The sequence below is a fragment of the Entamoeba dispar genome, genomic scaffold, assembly GCF_000209125.1.
Source record: "Entamoeba dispar SAW760 scf_1105229461107 genomic scaffold, whole genome shotgun sequence".
NCBI lineage: Eukaryota > Evosea > Mastigamoebida > Endamoebidae > Entamoeba > Entamoeba dispar.
In genome coordinates this window covers 12,045-32,232 of record NW_001854527.1, presented here as the reverse complement: position 1 = coordinate 32,232, position 20,188 = coordinate 12,045, and the positions used below count along the sequence as shown (strand labels likewise).

At 21.2% G+C, this 20,188-nt stretch overlaps 7 protein-coding genes across 7 annotated transcripts, besides 56 other annotated features; 3 read left to right on the top strand and 4 right to left on the bottom strand.

The window, feature by feature from the left end:
• Positions 1-175: part of a repeat region that runs on past the window's edge.
• Positions 176-219: 44 nt separating this feature from the next.
• Positions 220-293: a microsatellite.
• Positions 294-304: 11 nt separating this feature from the next.
• Positions 305-433: a microsatellite.
• Positions 434-461: 28 nt separating this feature from the next.
• Positions 462-490: a sequence feature (AT_rich).
• Positions 491-565: 75 nt separating this feature from the next.
• Positions 566-700: a microsatellite.
• A 51-nt stretch (positions 701-751) lies between these two features.
• Positions 752-857: a microsatellite.
• Positions 858-1,222: 365 nt separating this feature from the next.
• Positions 1,223-1,243: a sequence feature (AT_rich).
• A 216-nt stretch (positions 1,244-1,459) lies between these two features.
• Positions 1,460-1,604: a microsatellite.
• Positions 1,605-1,660: 56 nt separating this feature from the next.
• Positions 1,661-1,733: a sequence feature (AT_rich).
• Positions 1,734-1,949: 216 nt separating this feature from the next.
• Positions 1,950-2,066: a sequence feature (AT_rich).
• Positions 2,067-2,123: 57 nt separating this feature from the next.
• Positions 2,124-2,305: a microsatellite.
• Positions 2,178-2,361: a microsatellite.
• Positions 2,362-2,433: 72 nt separating this feature from the next.
• Positions 2,434-2,547: a microsatellite.
• A 35-nt stretch (positions 2,548-2,582) lies between these two features.
• Positions 2,583-2,649: a microsatellite.
• A 3-nt stretch (positions 2,650-2,652) lies between these two features.
• Positions 2,653-2,819: a microsatellite.
• Positions 2,820-2,862: 43 nt separating this feature from the next.
• Positions 2,863-2,974: a sequence feature (AT_rich).
• A 78-nt stretch (positions 2,975-3,052) lies between these two features.
• On the bottom strand, positions 3,053-4,674 carry EDI_195250 (chaperone protein DNAK, putative; the record flags this gene model as incomplete). The annotated part of the gene is made up of 2 exons (XM_001738137.1): positions 3,053-3,848; positions 3,884-4,674. 2 exons carry the CDS (start codon positions 4,672-4,674, stop codon positions 3,053-3,055), a joined length of 1,587 nt encoding a protein of 528 aa, XP_001738189.1.
• Positions 4,675-4,783: 109 nt separating this feature from the next.
• EDI_195240 (uncharacterized protein) lies at positions 4,784-5,650 on the top strand (the record flags this gene model as incomplete). Its single annotated transcript, XM_001738136.1, has 1 exon — positions 4,784-5,650. One exon carries the CDS (start codon positions 4,784-4,786, stop codon positions 5,648-5,650), a length of 867 nt encoding a protein of 288 aa, XP_001738188.1.
• Positions 5,651-6,210: 560 nt separating this feature from the next.
• Positions 6,211-6,276: a sequence feature (AT_rich).
• An 866-nt stretch (positions 6,277-7,142) lies between these two features.
• Positions 7,143-7,261: a sequence feature (AT_rich).
• A 13-nt stretch (positions 7,262-7,274) lies between these two features.
• Positions 7,275-7,422: a microsatellite.
• A 43-nt stretch (positions 7,423-7,465) lies between these two features.
• Positions 7,466-7,531: a sequence feature (AT_rich).
• A 10-nt stretch (positions 7,532-7,541) lies between these two features.
• Positions 7,542-7,671: a microsatellite.
• A 27-nt stretch (positions 7,672-7,698) lies between these two features.
• Positions 7,699-7,869: a microsatellite.
• Positions 7,742-7,930: a microsatellite.
• A 101-nt stretch (positions 7,931-8,031) lies between these two features.
• Positions 8,032-8,052: a sequence feature (AT_rich).
• Positions 8,053-8,305: 253 nt separating this feature from the next.
• Positions 8,306-8,641, top strand: EDI_195230 (uncharacterized protein; the record flags this gene model as incomplete). Its single annotated transcript, XM_001738135.1, has 1 exon — positions 8,306-8,641. One exon carries the CDS (start codon positions 8,306-8,308, stop codon positions 8,639-8,641), a length of 336 nt encoding a protein of 111 aa, XP_001738187.1.
• A 1,354-nt stretch (positions 8,642-9,995) lies between these two features.
• On the top strand, positions 9,996-10,847 carry EDI_195220 (uncharacterized protein; the record flags this gene model as incomplete). The annotated part of the gene is made up of 2 exons (XM_001738134.1): positions 9,996-10,282; positions 10,433-10,847. 2 exons carry the CDS (start codon positions 9,996-9,998, stop codon positions 10,845-10,847), a joined length of 702 nt encoding a protein of 233 aa, XP_001738186.1.
• Positions 10,012-10,128: a microsatellite.
• Positions 10,081-10,268: a microsatellite.
• Positions 10,166-10,332: a microsatellite.
• Positions 10,336-10,446: a sequence feature (AT_rich).
• Positions 10,532-10,667: a microsatellite.
• A 514-nt stretch (positions 10,848-11,361) lies between the features above and the next one.
• Positions 11,362-11,393: a sequence feature (AT_rich).
• An 89-nt stretch (positions 11,394-11,482) lies between these two features.
• Positions 11,483-11,552: a sequence feature (AT_rich).
• Positions 11,553-11,638: 86 nt separating this feature from the next.
• Positions 11,639-11,675: a sequence feature (AT_rich).
• Positions 11,676-11,808: 133 nt separating this feature from the next.
• Positions 11,809-11,918: a microsatellite.
• Positions 11,919-12,768: 850 nt separating this feature from the next.
• EDI_195190 (uncharacterized protein) lies at positions 12,769-13,082 on the bottom strand (the record flags this gene model as incomplete). Its single annotated transcript, XM_001738133.1, has 2 exons — positions 12,769-12,981; positions 13,032-13,082. 2 exons carry the CDS (start codon positions 13,080-13,082, stop codon positions 12,769-12,771), a joined length of 264 nt encoding a protein of 87 aa, XP_001738185.1.
• A 530-nt stretch (positions 13,083-13,612) lies between these two features.
• Positions 13,613-13,801: a microsatellite.
• Positions 13,802-13,821: 20 nt separating this feature from the next.
• Positions 13,822-13,891: a sequence feature (AT_rich).
• A 135-nt stretch (positions 13,892-14,026) lies between these two features.
• Positions 14,027-14,083: a microsatellite.
• Positions 14,084-14,089: 6 nt separating this feature from the next.
• Positions 14,090-14,232: a microsatellite.
• A 7-nt stretch (positions 14,233-14,239) lies between these two features.
• Positions 14,240-14,262: a sequence feature (AT_rich).
• A 38-nt stretch (positions 14,263-14,300) lies between these two features.
• Positions 14,301-14,403: a microsatellite.
• Positions 14,404-14,407: 4 nt separating this feature from the next.
• Positions 14,408-14,482: a microsatellite.
• Positions 14,483-14,882: 400 nt separating this feature from the next.
• Positions 14,883-14,912: a sequence feature (AT_rich).
• Positions 14,913-14,936: 24 nt separating this feature from the next.
• Positions 14,937-15,130: a microsatellite.
• Positions 15,000-15,135: a microsatellite.
• A 30-nt stretch (positions 15,136-15,165) lies between these two features.
• Positions 15,166-15,284: a microsatellite.
• Positions 15,285-15,576: 292 nt separating this feature from the next.
• Positions 15,577-15,796: a repeat region.
• A 10-nt stretch (positions 15,797-15,806) lies between these two features.
• Positions 15,807-16,049: a repeat region.
• A 487-nt stretch (positions 16,050-16,536) lies between these two features.
• Positions 16,537-16,614: a sequence feature (AT_rich).
• Positions 16,615-16,886: 272 nt separating this feature from the next.
• Positions 16,887-17,036: a microsatellite.
• Positions 17,037-17,243: 207 nt separating this feature from the next.
• Positions 17,244-17,272: a sequence feature (AT_rich).
• A 34-nt stretch (positions 17,273-17,306) lies between these two features.
• Positions 17,307-17,349: a sequence feature (AT_rich).
• A 33-nt stretch (positions 17,350-17,382) lies between these two features.
• Positions 17,383-17,517: a microsatellite.
• Positions 17,518-17,554: 37 nt separating this feature from the next.
• Positions 17,555-17,713: a microsatellite.
• A 5-nt stretch (positions 17,714-17,718) lies between these two features.
• Positions 17,719-17,874: a microsatellite.
• Positions 17,875-18,275: 401 nt separating this feature from the next.
• Positions 18,276-18,426: a sequence feature (AT_rich).
• Positions 18,427-18,468: 42 nt separating this feature from the next.
• Positions 18,469-18,619: a microsatellite.
• Positions 18,620-18,666: 47 nt separating this feature from the next.
• EDI_195170 (uncharacterized protein) lies at positions 18,667-19,380 on the bottom strand (the record flags this gene model as incomplete). Its single annotated transcript, XM_001738132.1, has 1 exon — positions 18,667-19,380. The coding sequence occupies one exon, from the start codon at positions 19,378-19,380 to the stop codon at positions 18,667-18,669; it is 714 nt and encodes a 237-aa protein (XP_001738184.1).
• Positions 19,381-19,387: 7 nt separating this feature from the next.
• Positions 19,388-19,416: a sequence feature (AT_rich).
• Positions 19,417-19,424: 8 nt separating this feature from the next.
• On the bottom strand, positions 19,425-20,144 carry EDI_195160 (uncharacterized protein; the record flags this gene model as incomplete). The annotated part of the gene is made up of 1 exon (XM_001738131.1): positions 19,425-20,144. One exon carries the CDS (start codon positions 20,142-20,144, stop codon positions 19,425-19,427), a length of 720 nt encoding a protein of 239 aa, XP_001738183.1.
• Between the last annotated feature and the right edge of the window lie 44 nt (positions 20,145-20,188).

Below are 20,188 nucleotides of genomic sequence, written 5' to 3'. Positions count from 1 at the left end.
AAAGAAATCAAAAACATTGTAATTAGGAACATGATGGACGTCATGGAACACTGTGGAGATCACAACCAAACATATGTAGTTGAACTACATGACGAAGACTCAGGGATGGGATTAGTTTCCGGTGAGGCAGGAACAATAGACACAAGTTCTATTAATACTTAATTAACTACTTTTTATTTTATTGATATTTCTTTATATTCTTTTTGTTTTATGTTATTCTTTTATTTCTATTATTTATTATTTTTATTCTCTTTTTATCATTTATTCTTTATTTCTATTTTCTTATTTATTTTATTTCATATAAATCTATTTATTTCTTTCTCTTTGTATTTGTTATCCTAATTATTATTTATTATTTTATTCTTTCTTCATTTAATGATTTAATCTGATTATTCAAATATTAATCATGTTTATGTTTATTATGTTTATTGATACTCCATTTGAACAATATTCTTCAATACTTTTATTTTTATTATATTCAAATTTATATCATGATTCAAAATATGATAGTACACATTTTGTACTCAATTCTACATTGTCTCCATATTCATATCATCAATGTACATGTTTTATATTAATTTATTTATCATATTTATTATCTATTTTATTTATTCTTTTATTATTTTGATTCCATTTTATTTGATATTTCTTTATTATCTTTTTTGTTTCTTCTTCATTTTCTTCTATTATTTCATCTCATATAACATATTGATATATATTCACTCTTTCATATATTACATCTTTTATAAATTCTCTATGTTTATTTTCATTATATTTATAATTAAATCTATATGTTTCTAAAATACTTATTCTAATTTTATATCTTTATTCTTTTAATTTATTATCTTCATCTTTATCATTTAAATCAATGATATCAGTTGGTGATAAACTTACTTCAATTTCTTCATCTTTACCATATGAATCACCATCATATCATACAATAATACCACTTCTCTATTCTTTTATTCATTTTGTTATAAATGAACAAATACAATAACAAAATTAATATGTATAAATTATTATTTCTGTTGGTTTTCTTGATTTTCTCATTATTTTTTGTTTCTTATTTCATAATTGATGGTTATGAAACTTTATGTTCAACATCTTCATATTTATTAATATTTGTTTTGTATATCATTCTCTATGTGTTTTTGTATTATTCTCTTTCTCTCTTACTTCACATGTTTCTTGTTCATACAAACTTGTATTATAGTTTTCTTTCATTATAATTTTTATAAAATTTGATATTCTTCATGAATATATTGTGTTAACATCATCTTATGTTGATATATTTTTCTCAATCTATTATGATTAATTACAATATCAACATCTATTATTTGTGAATATGAGTTGAATTAGTTATTTATTAGAATCAAATAAATCAATAAATTTTGAAATAGTATTTTCATATGATTTAACATATGTTTATTTATGATAAATTTATAAAATGATAAATGTATTAATTTTATTATATGTTAATAATCAATATATTTTATTATCTTCTGATTTATATGCTTTATTTATTCTTTGTTTTATTTTCATTCTTTTCTCATTTTCTTTTCTTGATTTTATTTCTTCTGATATTAATTTTAGTTGATTTCATTGTTTAACTTCTTCTCTTTGAAGTAATTATTTAAATGATTTATTAGATGTTGATAACTTTAATATACAATATTTATTTATTAGATTTTATTCATTTTCTAATATAATACTTATTAGTGTATTTAAATATTCTTTTGTTAATAGTAAACTATCAAATCTTCAAATTATATTTCTTCATTTACCATTTGTAAATTGTTCATATGGATATTTCAATCAAATGAAGTTATTTCTATTTTCATGAATAATATTAAATAGATATTCTTTATTTATTGTTTTAAATGGTATATTTTCATTATTAACCACTTCTTGTGGAATATTAATAAGAGTACTAATAATTTCATTTCTACTAATTAATTATATTTTCTTATTATTATCAATATTTATTCTAAATGAAATGAAATAAATAAAATTAGTTATTTTGATTTTTGTTTAATTAATTTATTTATTATTAGTAAAAATTAAATGAGATTCTCTTGTTAAATTAATATGATTTTGTATTTGAGAATACAATTTATAAATATTTCTTGTTTTTGTATTTATTTTATTTATTTCTGTTTCAATATTGACTTTTCTTATTAATTATTTCAATTTGTTGATTGTGGTTGATTATTTATTATATATTTAATTAAATATGTTTCTATTTAATATTTTATTCTTTTAATATTATCTTTATTTTCTTTTTCTATTATTTCATTTCATTCTTTATATTCTTTTCATTTATCTATTCTATTTATTTCAATTAATTCATTATATTCATTTCATTGTTTTGATAATGAAAATATAATAAATAGAAGTAATAAATTGATTATTTTAATGATTATATCTTTCTTATTTTATGTTTATTTTTCTTTTATTTCTTTTATTTTTTATTCTTAATTTATGATTTATTTATTTTCTTCTTTCTTATATTTATTTATTTATTGTTATTTTATATATTTATCTTTAAAATTTATATGAATAATCTATACTACATATCTACATTTTATTTTGATTCTTTTTTTATTCTTAATTTATAGTATTATTCTTTATGTTTATTCTTATATTTATAATTTGATTAATTTATTACTCTTTATTTTATTTATTTCATGTTTTAATCAAATAATTATTGAATTAATTATTTATTAAATATTTCTTTATGATGTTCTTCTTTCTTTTTTATTTATTTTATTCTTTTCTTTATTTTATTTATTCTTCATTTCTTATTATTATGTAATTATATGAGAAACAAGATTCATTCAATATAAATGAATTGATCTGTACAATATATTATTTTTGTATATTCTTAATATATTCATTATTTTCTTCATTTTAATTATTTTTATTGTTTATTGTATAAATTGTTATTAAACATTACAAATTTTGTTTTAAATATCTTTCTTAACATGTTTCTGTATCATCTAAATATCCTCATTTGTTTTATTTCTTTCTCTTTTTATTGAATATGATGTTCTTAATGAATAATTTCTTTTAAACATTGGGTTAGAAGAATTAAATTTTCTTTTCTATTATCTTCAGTAGCATGTTCTTCTCCTTCCTTAACTAGTCGATTAATTTCATCTTCATTCAAACCACCATTCGATTTAACTTGATTTCCTGTTTTCTTTCCTGTTCCTTTATCAAGAGCAGAAACTTTTACTATTCCATTAACATCAATATCAAATGTAACTTGGATTTTTGGTATACCTTTCTTTGCTGGAGGAATTCCAACCAATTTAAATTCTCCTAACTTTTTATTCTTTGATGTAACTCTACGTTCTCCTTGAAATACTTTAATATCTACTTCTTGTTGATTATCCATTGATGTAGTGAAATCTTTTGAAACTGATGTAGGGATTGTTGTATTCCTATGGATTAATGGTGTCATCACTCCACCATATGTTTCAATTCCTAAAGTTAATGGTGTAACATCAACAAGAATAATGTCATTTTTCTTTCCTTCAATAATACTTGCTTGAATTGCTGCTCCAATGGCAACAGCTTCATCAGGATTGATATTTTTACATGGTTTTTTTCCAAAAATTTCTTGAACAGTATTTTGAATTAAAGGCATCCTTGTCATTCCTCCAACAAGTACAACATCACTAATATCTTTTTTTCTTAATTTTGCATCTTTCATACATTGAATACAAGGATATTCTGTTCTTTTACTAATTTTTTTACATAATTCTTCAATTTTTCTTCTATTAATTGTAATTTCAAGTGAATCTTGTCCATCAAGATATGGTAATGAAATTATACTTTCTTCACTTGATGATAATTCACATTTTACTTTCTCTGCTACTTCTTTATTCTACTAATTCCTTTTTTATTTCCTTGAAGATTTCGTTTATATTTTCTTTCAAATTCTTTCGAAATGTATTGACAAATGGCTTTATCAAAATCTTCTCCTCCAAGCATTGTATCTCCATTAGTTGCTTTAACTTGGAAAATCCCTTTATTAATATTAAGAATACAAATATCAAATGTTCCTCCTCCAAGATCATAAACTGCATTATTCTTTCCTTCATTTTCTTTTCTTGTATCTATTCCATATGCTAATGCTGCTGCTGTTGGTTCATTAATAATTCTTTTAACTTTTAATCCTGCAAGTGTTCCTGCATCTTTAGTAGCTTGTCTTTGTGCATCATTAAAATATGCTGGACATGTGATAACTGCTTCATCTACTCTTTTCCCTAGTTTAGCCTCTGCATCTTTTTTTAATTTCTTAAGAATCATTGATGAAATTTCTGTTGGAGAATATGTCTTCCCATTAATATGAATCCATCCTTCTCCATTCCTTCCTTTAACAATTTTATAAGGTCTTCTTTCTTGTTTATCACTTTTGTATTGACATCCTATCATCCTCTTAATTCCACTGATAGTAGTTGTTGGGTGTAATGCTTCCATTCGTTTTGCTGCTTCTCCAACTAATATTCCTGTTGGTGTAAAAGAAACACAAGATGGTGTTGTTCGTTTTCCTTCTGCATTCTCAAGAATTCGAGGTGTTGTTTTATCAAAAACACACATACATGAATTTGTTGTTCCTAAGTCAATTCCAATGCAAGTTGACCTTGTAGGTTGTGAGATGAACATAATAATAATTTAGTTCTTGTGAGATGAAATTAACTTTCATTTTCTTGAACTTTCCGATAAATAAAGTTGAAAAGAAGATTTTTTAATCTTGAAATCAAAATGAATATTAATGCAAAAAGAAATACCACATGAAATCATCCAATTACTTGATGGAATTAAGTTTCAGAATGAAAAAATCTTTGAGATGCAAGAAGAACAAGTTCAATGGAATAAACAACATGCTATTAATCTTAAATGTATCTTAGACAAAATCAATGAGATGTATCAAATCATTAGAGACTTTAAACAAACAAAAACGAAGTCTATTCAACAAAATCTTAATACTCGTCCATCTCTTACCACTACTTTCACTCCTAAATCAATCAATAACTCATTACAAATCATCCCTAATGAAAGTTCATCCAAAAAGAGAATTTCTAGTCCTATTATCAATAAATCCTCTCATACTACTAATGTTAAAAATATTCAAAACACACAAAGAACAAATCCAGTCCAATCATTGGTTGATCTTCAAGATAATTTACTTAAAAGAACTAAAGAAATATCAAAAACACCAACAAAAAGACTTGAAATAGAAGATATTCCTAATCAAAAGAAATCTAGATTAAATTATATTATATCAACTAGTGTCAATGATTTACTTAAATTAGAAGAGGTATTGATGAGTATTGATAGTGAAGAAGTGTTTGATCAAATTACTGAAGAAAATATTAAAAAAATGATTCCATGCATTGTTAATATTTTCATTGTTGGAGATAATCTTCAGAAAGAGTTTGTTGCTTTAGAATTTGTTTGGGAAATCACAAGAAAACATGAACGAATATTTGAAGGAACTGAAGGAGTTGTTTTAGCAAATAAATTACTACATTCATTACAACTCTTTTATTCAACACCTAATGTTCAAACAGATGATTGTCCATTGAATTCTGATGAGATGAAATGGTTATTTGAGTTTTTCATGAATTATTCTAATTGAATTTGTTATGTACATTCATTTATTTTCTATATGTATTTGTCATTGATTTAACTATTGTATTGAATAAACAACATTTTAGTGTTTTTTCATTCAAAAACAATGAAAAATAATTATTCTAATGAATAAATGAGTTGAAATCATTTGTAACTAGTTTGTTTCATTGTTGATAATGTGTATGTAAGAATGAACAATATTAAACAGAATTTATTTGAGTTGTATTTCTTTATAAAGAGAACAAATAATACTTGATTATTTATATGAATTAATTCAATTATATTATGAAGATAAAGGATGGTTTTGTTAAGAAAATAAGTTATTCTCAAAATAAAATACTGGAATAGTGCAATGTGATGATAAAATATATTGTGAATAATCAAAGTTAAAGTGTAATAGTGTTTTTACTTTCATTAAAATAATTTCATTAAACAAAAGATGAATGTTGTTATGATTTTGAATATAATAAATGATGAAAATAATAGAAATACTACAACAATATCAAAAATATACTTAGTTATGATATAAGTTGTTAGATAGATTAGAATTTATGTAGTATTTGTATGTATATAATTATTATTTCAATTACATAAAACAAATATTATTATTTTAATGAAATATTATTTAATTATCAATACTTATGATTCTTTTAGTGTTGAATTAATAGCACCATTTTTAATTCAAGTAATTCAGTGTTTCTTCGTTATTTCATCTGAGCTGATATATTTTTAATTGTTATGAATGATTTGTTATCAACAAAATAGTGTTTTATATTTGTTGATAATTCATGAAGGAATAAAAGAGTGTTTGAATAAATTGAATTTTACAATTGAAAATATAGTCTTTCCATTTGAAATACTTCTTTTATTCATGACATTCATTTCTTATATCATACAATTCATTTTCATGTAAAATATAGTGTGTTTACTTTAACTATTGTTATCAAAAAGAAGATGGTGTTATTCGTGAATTAATATTAAGGCATTAAACTATTTAATGTTGGAATTAGTATGTTAATATTTAATAGTATAAACTATGTTATAAATCCAAAATAACAATACTTCAAATAATAGTGTTGTATTTGATGGATTAATAATGAAAATCTGGTTTATAATAAGTTCTATGAAAAAATAATATATAATAACTTGTCATAAACAAGAAGAACCAAAACTGAGTTAATTTAAAAATAGTATACAACTAACAAATACCAACAAATATATATCAAATAATGCTAAGATAAATACATGATACAATGTCGATGGTTATATTGATTTATTGACAATAATACATAAACAATTTATTAACTTATCATTACTATTGTTAAAATATTAGGAGTGTTAGTATCAACATAAAATTTAATTGTTATGACTTGGTTATTTACTACACTTTATTTTAGTTTATGTTTATTCGCTTTGACTGTGTTAATTGGTATATTTAGACTAAAAAGAAATAAACAAAAAAATTAGAAAAGTATAAAATTCAATGTGATGAAAAGACCAATTTATTAAATTATTATAGTATTTTGAAAAAAACTCATAAACAAATAAAAATGATTGAAAGATAAATGACTTTTTATTTAATAAAGATGTAATTAAGAAATGTAATAATTTTATTAAACTAAAGTGGAACTAAAAAAGTAAATAATAGAAAAAAGGAAGAGAAAGATATAAAAGAATAAAAAGAAAGAAGAAGAATAAAGAATAAAAATAGAAAGTAGAAAAGATAAAAAGAAGATAAAAAGTAATAAAACAAAAGAGATGATAAAAGAAGAAAATAAATTGTGTATTTTTATTGAAAAATGAGAAATATGAAATAAAAGTGTATAATTTAATGATGTAAAATTATTCAATCATATATGTTATATGATTATTATATAATATTTAATATCTGATAAAATATAAATAATAAATGATATGAATATATGATATAGATAGAAAAACAAACAAATGAATAAAAGATATAGAAATAAAAAGATAATAAATGATAAATGAAATCAAAATATAAAAGATAAATTTAATATAAATAAAAACAGAATGAATATAAATCGAAAGTAGATATAAATGATAATAATATAAAAGATGATAAATATGAATATTCAAATAATAAAATACATCAAAATAGAAAATGAATATAAAGAAGAAAGTATAAAGAATATAAATCGAAAAATCATAAAATAAGAAGAATATATTAATATATAGATAAATAGATGATATAAATAATATAATCAGAGAAATAAATATAAAAATAACATAATAATAAAAGAATACAAGAATACAAATAATTAAATATAATTAATCAGTTCTGTATTTACCATCCTTTTTATTTTTTTAGGAGTGAAATATAATAAGTGGAATATTCTAATAATGCAAAATATTTTCATCTTTTTCAATTTTTTTATAATTTATTTAGATGCATTATTTCTTTGTTTATTTTTGTGCACGTAAGAATAGAACTTAAACGAATAGTAATAAAACTATAAAATGAATAGTAAAAAACAACGAACAAGAACAAAGAGTTACAAACTTGAATCTAGTCTATTCTCATGTGAAATCATGTCGAAAAAGAAGAAAAAAATTACCAGTTCAACGTTTATAAGTTTTAAACTCAACGTAATGACCCCTATTTAAAGTGACACCTAACAATATCGTTATCTCACTTCATATGTCACTTGTTGTGTCAACTCTTCCAAGCGGTGTCGTAGCTATCAGGACAAATGGTTCACTAGTTGTTCCGGGTTACGGTAAGGTTTCATCACGCAGGACTGTTACTCGAGGCAATTCATCAAGTCGTACAACTGAAAGGACATACACCACATGGAAATGGTTTATGATGGCTAAGTGGGACATGAAAGAGCATAAGATTGTTTATTGGCAAGAATGGGAGGAAGAGTGTGATGAATATGTAATGGCTGATGGAAGTGTGTGGAGAACACCATGGGAAGAGGTGAGTGGTTCTCGTCATACAAGACGGGATCATATCGTCACTTGCTTATATTGATGCCGATCTGTTCTGTTAATGATCAGATAAAATTCTTCTTTTTTTAACTCAATTATGTTATTTTTCATCCCTCTGATCACTGCTATTTATCATAAGTTTCTCTCACATCTTTACTTTCCTGAGATGTATTTCTGTACTATTATCAAATAGTTCTGAGTGTTATGTTTTAGTGTGTTAAACTGGATTTCATTATGGTATCTTTAATAATAAAATTCTCATATTTCATCTCTCTGGAATAAAATAGATTCTCTTGACTATTAAATACATAATCTTTACATAATATACATTATACATTATTATAATTAGAAACACAATTTGAATTAGTGTAACATAGTTTATCTGTTCTTAAACAATAATTATTAATAAATGAATTACAATATGAATAAGAACTTCCTTTTTTACATCCATCGAGTAATTGATTCCATTTATCTATATTATCTATATAATATCCTTCTTTACATGATTTACAAAGTCCATAACTATTGGCAGAAGTATATTTATCATCATAATACATTGTTTATTATTTGAATTTAAATAATACTGTTTAGAACTATCACATTTAGTACAAATGTTTCCATTTCTAAATTGCAGTTAGCTGGGAATGTTTGATACATTGATTATTTGATGTTAACTTATATTCTTCTTTATAATAATTGCATTGTGTTGAATCTTCTTTATAAACTAACTTGTCACATTTACCTTATCTAATATCATCAAATGTTATTTCTTTTCTTCCTTTGATTGTTATTTGACTTTGATATATTTTACTTCCTGTGAATGATGGTTTATTTATACTAGATAAATGTTTTGATGTAGTTATTATTACAGATAAAAGTGTGTTAGTAGTTTCTTCTTTAATTGATGTTGTTCTTGAATCTGATGTTCCAATTGATAGTTTTCATTGAATTCTTTGATATTGTTGTTTCTTTCAGATGATATTGAAAGTTATTTGATTTGTTGATTCATATCTTATCCACTGTTTTGGATAAGTAAAGATAGTATGATCAATTGTTACATAGTTAATAATAATGATATAAATGTTTATTGATAATGAATAAACATAAACAGAGGATAAAGACACAGTAACAGTTACAACAAATGAATTAAAATCATCTTCATTAATTAGTGTATATGTTTTAGAACATGTTGATGTTATATCATTTATTTCAATATCATTATAACTATAATAACGAACAATTCCTTTACATGTTTGAATGAAATAGTTAAATGATGATAAAGGATTAATAGTTCTTTCATATGATGATATCAAATAATGTATACGATTATTATAATAATTAGAAGATACTTTCATTTTAGTAGAATAATCAGAATAATAAGTAGGAAGAATAGGTAAATGATAATTGTAATCATTATTATCATTTCCTTTTATCTATATATTAATATATTCTTCTTATTTTATGATTTTTCGATTTATATTCTTTATACTTTCTTCTTTATATTCATTTTCTATTTTGATGTATTTTATTATTTGAATATCCATATTTATCATCTTTTATATTATTATCATTTATATCTACTTTCGATTTATATTCATTCTGTTTTTATTTATATTAATTTTATCTTTTATATTTTGATTTCATTTCTATATCTTTTTATTTCTATTCTTTTATTCATTTGTTTGTTTTTCTATCTATATCATATATTCATATCATTTATTATTTATATTTTATCAGATATTAAATATTATATAATAATCATATAACATATATGATTGAATATATAATAAACATCATAATGAAATTATTCACATAAATAATAAACATAAAAAAGAATAAAATATTTTTCAACAATAAAACAATACCAATTATTTCACATCATTAAATTATACACTTTTATTTCATATTTCTCATTTTTCAATAAAAATACACATTTTATTTTCTTCTTTATTTTCTTCTTTATTTTCTTCTTTTATCATCTCTTTTGTTTTATTACTTTTTATCTTCTTTTTATCTTTTCTACTTTCTATTTTTATTCTTTATTCTTCTTCATCTTTCTTTTTATTCTTTTATATCTTTCTCTTCCTTTTTTCTATTATTTCATTTTTTTGTTGCTATTTAAAATAAGTGTGATAGATTATTTAAAAACACAATATCAACAATCAAACAACTTACAACGAAGATGTTATGATATTCACAAAATAAGTGTTATAAAGAAACAAAGTATTCATCAAAACCACTTTCATTAGATAATATACAACTTGGAAAAGCATTAAAATATATTAATCTTATTCTGATAAATTAGACAAACTCCATTCTTCTTTTAATAATTTGTTGATACTCAAAATTTAACAGATAAAATTGAATTAATTAAACAATAACTGAGCGCATTGATAAAAATTAATGAAGTATCAAATAATTTTATCAATTTACTTAAACTTAAAAAAGTATTGAAAAATGAATAGTTATTTGATGAAAATGATATTAATGAATGTTTATGAATTATTGTTACAGAAGATAACAATTATGTTGTTGATCTAGGAATTAATTCTGAATATAAAACTAATCATAAAATATATGAAATAGAGAAAGTATAAAATTATAATGAAGAATGAATGAAGAAGTTATTATTCAAATAATAAGAAAAGAAGAAATTGAAGAATGTTACAATGATAAATTGAATTAATTTAATGGTTTTATTCATATTTTAGTGTTTTCAAATAAATGATAATGAAAATAAAAAGAAATAAAAAAACAACAACGAATAAATAGTTATAATATTTTTATTAATTATTCAGTTGTATAATGTGAACATTAGTCATAAATTAAAATATCAATACTTACTAAATTTACATTATCATCACTGAAATATTCTACATTATTCATTTTTATTTTATTAAAATGATTATAATAAATTAATATTCATATATTCTTTATTTTATTTATTAAAATAACATAAGATTATTGTGTTTGTTCAAAAACTATTTAATATCATTTTAAGTCTATAAAATGTATTTCTATTCTTTTCTTCTTCTATTTCTTTTATTTTATTAAACTAAATTGTTATTTTAAATAATCCTTCTTCAATTAAAGAATTATCATTATTATTCAAATTATTAATCTGTTGTTGATATAATCAATTTTATATCCTGAATCACAACATGCCATAATGCATTTTGTACTCCTTTATCTCTACATTCATATCTTCCATGTTTTATATTAATTTCTTTATCACATCTTTCATCTCTTTTAACTATTCTTTTATTATTTTGATTCCATTTTGTTTTATTTTCTTTCTTCTTCATTTTCTTCTATATTGTATGAGAATTATTAAATATTCACTCTTTCATCTATCATATCTTGAAAATTCTCTTGGTATTGTTTCATCATATTCATAATTAAATCTGTATAATCCCAATTCATATCCGTATTCTTTTAATTTATTATTTAAATCTATTTCAGTAATATTAGGAATATCATTAGATGGTAATAATTCTAATTCAAATTCTTCATCTTTTCCATATGGACCACATCAAATCATACAAGAATAACTCCTCCACATTCTTTTAATCATTTTGTCATCCATGAACATTTGTTGGTTTTCTTGGATTTTTCATTTGTATCTGTTATTCCAATCTCATGATTGATGGTTGTGTAACATTATGTTCAACACCTCCATATCTAATAATTCTATGGTTTGTATACCATTCTTCAATTGGAAATAAATCAGAAAATATAATTCTAATAAACTTCTTCTTCTTTCACATGTTTCTGGGTTATTCATATTTAAATTAAGTCCTTTTTTCATTATATCTTCTGTAAATTCTGATATTCTTGCTGAATTGATGAAATCAACATCAAATAGTGATAATACTTTCTCAATTATTTGGCAAGTTGCATCAAACCTCCTCCATTTTGTGTGAATATTACTTGAATCGGATAATCATTTAATCAAACTTGTCAACACATTCATTTAATTTTTTTCAAAAAAATAGTACCAATCAGAAATAGAATCAAAAGTTTTTACAATTAATATATTTACTTTGTTACTTGTTGTTAAACTATTTCTTTATTAATAAAACAATTGGGTTCATATTCATCTTTTTATTGTTTTATTCTTTTTCTTTCATTTACTTCTTCAAAATATTCTATTCTTATTCAATCTCTTATTCATCTTCTTTCAAGTACTTCTTGGAATTTCTCTATTTTCCCATTTATTGTTATTAGTGTATTTAAATATTCATTTGTTAATGGTAATTCATTCAATGATCCAAGTATTATTTTTGATTTTACCAATGTAAATTGTGCATGTGGACATTTTAGTCCTAAATATTTCTTTTTAAATTCTCGATTAATATTAAATGGATCTTTTCTCCGTTTATTCTTTTAACTGGTACATTCTGATTATTTATAATTTCTTTTAGTACATCAACCACACCACGAATATTAGAAAGAGAAAATATATTTTGTTGATTTAAATACATTTTCTTATCATTATCTATATTTATTGTAAATGGAAGGAAATAAATAAAATAAAAAAGTTCTGAATTTGGTTTTTTAAGAATATTATCTACATTAAATTGTAAATGTAAATCTTTTGTTAAAATAATAAGATTTTTTATTTGTGAATAAAATTCATAGATATTTGATGTTTTTGTATTTATTTTATCTAAATTAGAAACAATATCTACTTTCTCATAATGATTATTTGAAAATGGTTGTTGTGGTGGATTTTTTAATAGTCTTTAAATATATGCATTTAAATAATATTTCAATCAATTAATAATATCTTCATTTTCTTTCTCTATGGTTGAAAATGATTCAATAGAATCAAATGCACTATCAACTGTATCTATATCATATGATTCAGTATATTCATTACATTGTTTTGATAAAGAAAATATAATAAATAGAAGTAACACAATTTCATATTTAATGATTATATCGTTCTAGTTTTATGTTTAAATATTCACTTATCCTTTCATTTACATTATTTTATAATTTATTCATAACTTTTTTAATTTCTTTTTTATTCTTTTTTTCATGTTTTGTTCTTATTTCCTTTTCTTTGTTTTTGATTGTATTATTTTACCCCCTTTTTAATTTATTTATTCTTTATATTTTCATTCTTTTATTTATCTTATTATTTCTTTATTTTTATTTATATTCTTATTTGTCTTTCTTTTATATTTATTCTTATTTTATGTTCATTCGATGTTATTGTTAATTATTTATAATTTGAACGATATTTTATATTTATTTTATTTATTTGAAAATATTATCATTATATTATGATTTGAATTTATCAATATGAAAATAACAAACAACAATGAAAGAAATGAAGATGAAATAAATGGCAATAATAAAATAATAATCAAATGAATAAATACACGAAATATAAAACAATGATGAAATTGTTAATACTTAATATTTCATTTTATTGTGAATTATTTTAATTATTTTATTCTTTTTATAATTTCATTTTGAAATGATAAATAAATCATTAATAAATAATTGAAATAATGAAGAAAAGAATATAGAAATAAATCAATCATTTGATTAATATAATCACATTTATTTATTAACAACAAATGAAAATATAAAATAACACAATAAACTTAAATGAAGATAAATTCAATTGAAATATAATTATTTTAATTTATACCATTATTTAACGTTTCATTTATACAATATTTCAAATGATAATATATAAATAACAATAAAATGATAAAATTAAATATTTAAAACAAATGAATAATGTAAATAATAATTCAATAACATGATAAAAGAATAATAAAATAAAATTTAATTCATTTATATTTTTTTATTTATCTTTATTATTATATTATTTATATGTTTCTATTATTGTTATTCTTTTTATTTTCTTCATATCTATTTTGTAGATTTATTCTATTATTTCTTTATATTCTTATTAGTATATCTTTCTTAATATCTAATTCTTTTTCAATTCATTCGGACATCCTCTAAAACATTCATATCTTATTTCACTAACACTTGTTGGTATAGTAATTGTTGTTAATGATGTACATCCAGAAAAACAATTATTTCATATCACTTTAATATTTGTTGCTATATTGATTTGAAGAAAATCATTACATCTTGAAAAAAACATTCATCAGCTATTCCATAATTTTTTCTGGTATTTTCTTTCCATATTTTTCTATGTCTTTTACCCTAAAAATATTTTGTTATTTTATAGTTATTTCGTCTTCTTTGAATAATGTTGAATGAAGAATTATTATTCTTTCTAAATTATACCAGTGATATTTATTATTCTTTTATTTTTATTTTATCATTACATAATCATAAAAACAGTATTTTCTTTCGCTTTCAATTTTTAACTTGATTATGTCGTTATTTTTATCGTATTATATTAAAAATATTGTTTTATTGTTATTTATATATTTTCATCTCATAAATTATTTCTTTCTTTTTCTTTTTTATTTATTACCCCCTATTTATTTTTTTATTTGATGTTGATTATTCTCATTTATTTCTTCATTTATTATTTATTCAACACTCTTTATTTCATTGATTATATTGTTATTTCATTATTCTTCTTATTTTCTTTTCTATATTCATTTCTTGTGTTGAATTTTATTTCTCTTTTATTTGTTTATTCATTATATTTCTATTTGTTATCTTTCATTCTTCTTTTTATTTTTTTAAATTTTAATGTAAATTTAATTTGAAATTTGTCATCATTTTATGTAAAATACTTTTTATCCATTTTGTTGAATTGAATTATTTCCTTCTTTATTCCTTTTTCTCTATTGTTTATTCTTTTAATTTTATTGTTAATCCTCTTTCTTTGTTTCATCATTTCAAGTGTAATTGATCTGAAATTATAATAACATTGAAGGTGGGTAATGGTTGTGATATATAATAATATTGTCATTTTTATTTCAATTCTTTTCAACTAATTTTTTATTTTTTTTCGCTAAAAAATGAAAATCAGAAATATCACCAAAATACTAAACATAATAAAAAGAGAAATCCATATCAAGAAATAAATATAAATGATAGATGTGTGAAATATGTAGGATTTGTATTAACAGAGATACAGTAATTATCACACTAAACATTATAATGTTAACAACAAGTATCATAACAATTATATAAATAATTTCACTCATTTTCATCTTCATAAATATTTCAATAAAAACAACAGAAATAAAATAAACAAAAAATAAAAGAAAATAATTATATAATTGAATATTGAAATTGATTAATATTAAATAAATGAATTAGACGATGTTTAAACGAAAGAAGAGTTGAAAATATATCACAAATGTACATGGAACATTCAACAATAAGAAATTAACAATAACAAAATAGAGATTATTGAATATAAAAAGAAATACATTTCTCAAAAGAGTAAAGATACAATAAAGAGTAACTATAACAAGAATGTTTATCCTAAAACACTCATCAATGTCTCATTAAAATCACAATTTGATTCTAATCATATTCACTTTCTATTATTTTTTTTTCTCTTTTTTCTCTTCTTGTATTATCACTCGTTTTATTGTGAAACTATAAAATACAATGAACATCAGTGTTTTCGTTTATTTAATAAATTTATTCAACTCTTTTTGGTTTTTATCTTTTTCAACTTTCTTCTTTTTCAAACAATTCATTGAGTTATAGTTATACTATTTTATTCATACAATACACACATTTCAAAATTATTATAATTGAAGTATATCAGATATAACTTTAACAATTTATTGGATATACCAGAAATTCTTTCTACATTAAAATTTATTGACATAACTCATTTTAATCTTTTATCTTTATACAATTAATACTATCTTTATTATTGTATTATCATTTTAATCACATCCCATATGAAAATGAATATTAACAACATAAGAATTAATTAACTTCTTTATGTTTAAATTTGATTTATCACTCATTTTAAATATTCTTTTTTAATGTTAAAATTACTTAATAAACTTTAAATCACATATATAAATAAATATAATTAAATTTGAATGTTTTATTCTTTGCTCATTTCATGTTTTATCTTTTATTTGATTTTCAAATACATTATAAATATATACAAAATGATATTTGTTATTTTACAATGAGAGAATAAGAAAATAAAATGTAAATGTTGTATTATTTCATTCATTACGTAAAGTATGAAATGAAAATTACTTTACAAAAACAAATGACATTCAATAATATCTATAATTGTTAATAACATAAAACCATTCTTTCTTCTTCTAAATAATTTTTAATGAAATGAGAATTCTCATACATTTATTGTTATTTTAATTACATTGTATTTATTTCTATTTGAATTTATTCTTTGTTTATTTCTTCATTTACATTATTCAATTAAATTCAATTAAAAATAAAATCATTTTAACTTCTATTTTCATCATCTTTTCATTTATATCATATTGTTTCTTGTGTTGATTATTTTGGACTATCAAATATATTAATTATATTCTTCTTCAAAATAAAATTATCATTCAACTTTTACATTCACTTATTCTTCAAATCATTGTTAATTTAAATTGTGTAATATTTTCACTATTCACTCTTGTTTTTATTTATCAAATGGTTAAATAATACATTCAAATGAAATACTATAAACCAACATTTAACTGGTGTTAAAAATAAATAAAATTATTGAATTAAACATTTTCATTCATCTAAATTCATTCATATGAATGTTTATTTAATAAACTAAATATAATATACTCAATTAATTTAATTCATTATTCAATTCATGTTTGTTTGATTGTGAAGTATTTATTAATTCTTTCATTTATTTCAGTTCTATTTATTTGTTTTTAAATCTGTATCAATTGAATTAAATATTACATTATATTTGAATATATCTCTATGTTTTCTTCTTTTATTCATTTTCTATTTGTTATTCATGAAATAATGACATTTCTAATATTTATTACAACTTTACATTTTGTTTTATATTCTTTATTTTATTCATTTTCTATATTTATTGAATTTCATTATTTGTGATTGTTATTCTTCTTTATTCTTATATTATATCATTTTCTATCATTTCTTCTGTTAATTTATTTATCATCTTTTTTTATTTTATTCTTTATTTCTTTTTTTCAAATATTACAATAAATTATTATTTTATTCTGTATTTCATTTTGTCATTTTCTATTCTTTTATTATTTCTTCTTCTTATATTTTATATATTGTAGTTAAAATATTGAATTAAATGAATATATCTTATTGACATTAAATTATTTCATAATTATTTATTATTTAAGTATAATCGTTGTGAATTTTGTTATTTCTTTGTAATTTCATTTCAACTATGAATTTTCTATCATTTTATCTTCATCATTATTTCTTTTATGTCCATTATATCATATTCTCCATTTTCTATATTCTTTTATATTTCTCTTGTCTTTATATTCGTTCTTCTATATTTATTTTATCTATTCATAAGTCATATGAATAATATTTGTTATTATTATTCTTATGATATTCTTAAACCATATAATTCTGATTAATTTAAGAGTTTTCATTCATTGAAGGAATATTATGTTTATCTTCAAAATGACAAAATAAAAATACTCAAACATCGCTCTGAATTTGAATTAATACACTCAATATACTATCTACTTAGTATTCTAATACTTTATTTATAAAGAATTGGTATGATATAAAAATGAAATAACAATTATTCTATTTTTAATTATTTTTATAATAACAAAAATAAAAACAAATTTGTTAAAAGATGAAATGAACAATAAAAAAACAATACTTTATTGTTAAACAAATAAAATACTTTTATATTTATAATGATTATTTGTACTTCATAATATCTATTTGTTTCTTCTTTAAATCCATTCATTACTCTTCTTTGATTTATTTCATCTTTCTTGTTTTATTAACTCGTATTCTGTTTTTTATTAAGTTTCTTTTTGATTTTACTCTTTATTCTAATTATATTTTTTAATTATGTGTTCTTTGTTTATCTTAGTTTGACTTTAGTTCTTTTATTCAGCTTTTTGTATATTCTTCTGCTCAAAAAGAACAATAACCTTTTTTTTAACAATCACTCAATAATGAAAAAATATATCTAACAAGGTTTTCTCTTCTTGATTCAAAATCATCATAACTTAATTTACTTAATAAATGAGAACAACATTGTTCATCAAACTCAAAATGAAATCCTGTGATGAGAATTTTTCCTTTTCCATACCTTCTAGTATAACCACATTTTTTACCATCTTCATACAATGCAAAATGAGTACCCTCTACTTTATTATTATTATCATCAAAATAACAACCTCCATTATAATAAACATATGCATAGGTATTCTTGTACATTATCTTTACTATATGTGCACCTGACTCACTATTTGGTTGATATCCATCATACACTGGACCAATTGCATTTCCCTCATAAAATTTTAAGTAACGTTCTCCTTCAATAACTAACTGAGAAGTTAAAAAGAACTTAACGTATGATGATGAAAAGTATGCTCCAGCACATATCCCTAAGAACTTTCCCCCATTGAAAACAAACGACTTAATCAGTTCAATTCCATCAATCTGAAGTTTATCAAGATAAGGTAAATCCTCACCTCCTGGTATGACTAACAAATCAGTACTTTCAATCCATTTGTTCGTCTTAATTTCTGAAGAAGAAATTTTAAAAACATTAGCACAAGGGAAAAAATGATGAAACAATTGAATTGTGTTATGAACACAAAGAACGGATGTTCCAATGTCATTATACACTCTGATAGTGTTAATCATCAAAATGAAATAAATAAAAATAAAGATTATTAATAACAATGTGATTAAAAATATGAAAAAATATGTTTCAAAAAGACTTTTCTTCTCATTTCAAATTCACTTTTCTGATGTTCTTTAAGCATTTTACCACACCATTCTATGTCTAACTCAAAATGAGGACCAGAAAGAATAACTTTTCCTTTACCAATAGTGTCAAAGAACAAAGCATTCATTCCATTTTGATATTTTGCAAGAAAATGATTCTCTTTGTATTGATTTAAATTGTCAACAAATGAACATCCTCCATTATAATAAAGTTCTACTTTTTGATTATTTTGATAATAAATAGGAATTATGACAGCTCCTTGTTCAGAATATTCTTCAAATCCTTGGTATATTGGTCCATGTGCAATACCATTGAAAAGTTTTAATGTTCTTTCTTCACATAGACTTAATTCATTTGGAATGTCTTTATTAAATTCAATAAATGATGATGCAAAATATGCCCCTGCACAAATTCCAAGATACTTTCCACCATTATTAATAAATTCTTTCAATATTTTGACTCCTATCCCATTAAGTTTTTTGTGAAATGGACGATCAGCACCACCTGGCATAACAAATAAATCAGTTTCAGAAATCCATTTACCTTCAATTAATTCATTAGCATATATTTTTCTTATTCTAGCTTCTTGGTATTGAGAATGAAGCATTTTCATTGAATAATAAACACAAACATTAATAGTTCCTTCATCAGCATAAATAACTATAGATTTTATTGTCATAAGAAATGTTAATTCTCTTTAATCAATCCAAGTTCTTTTATACT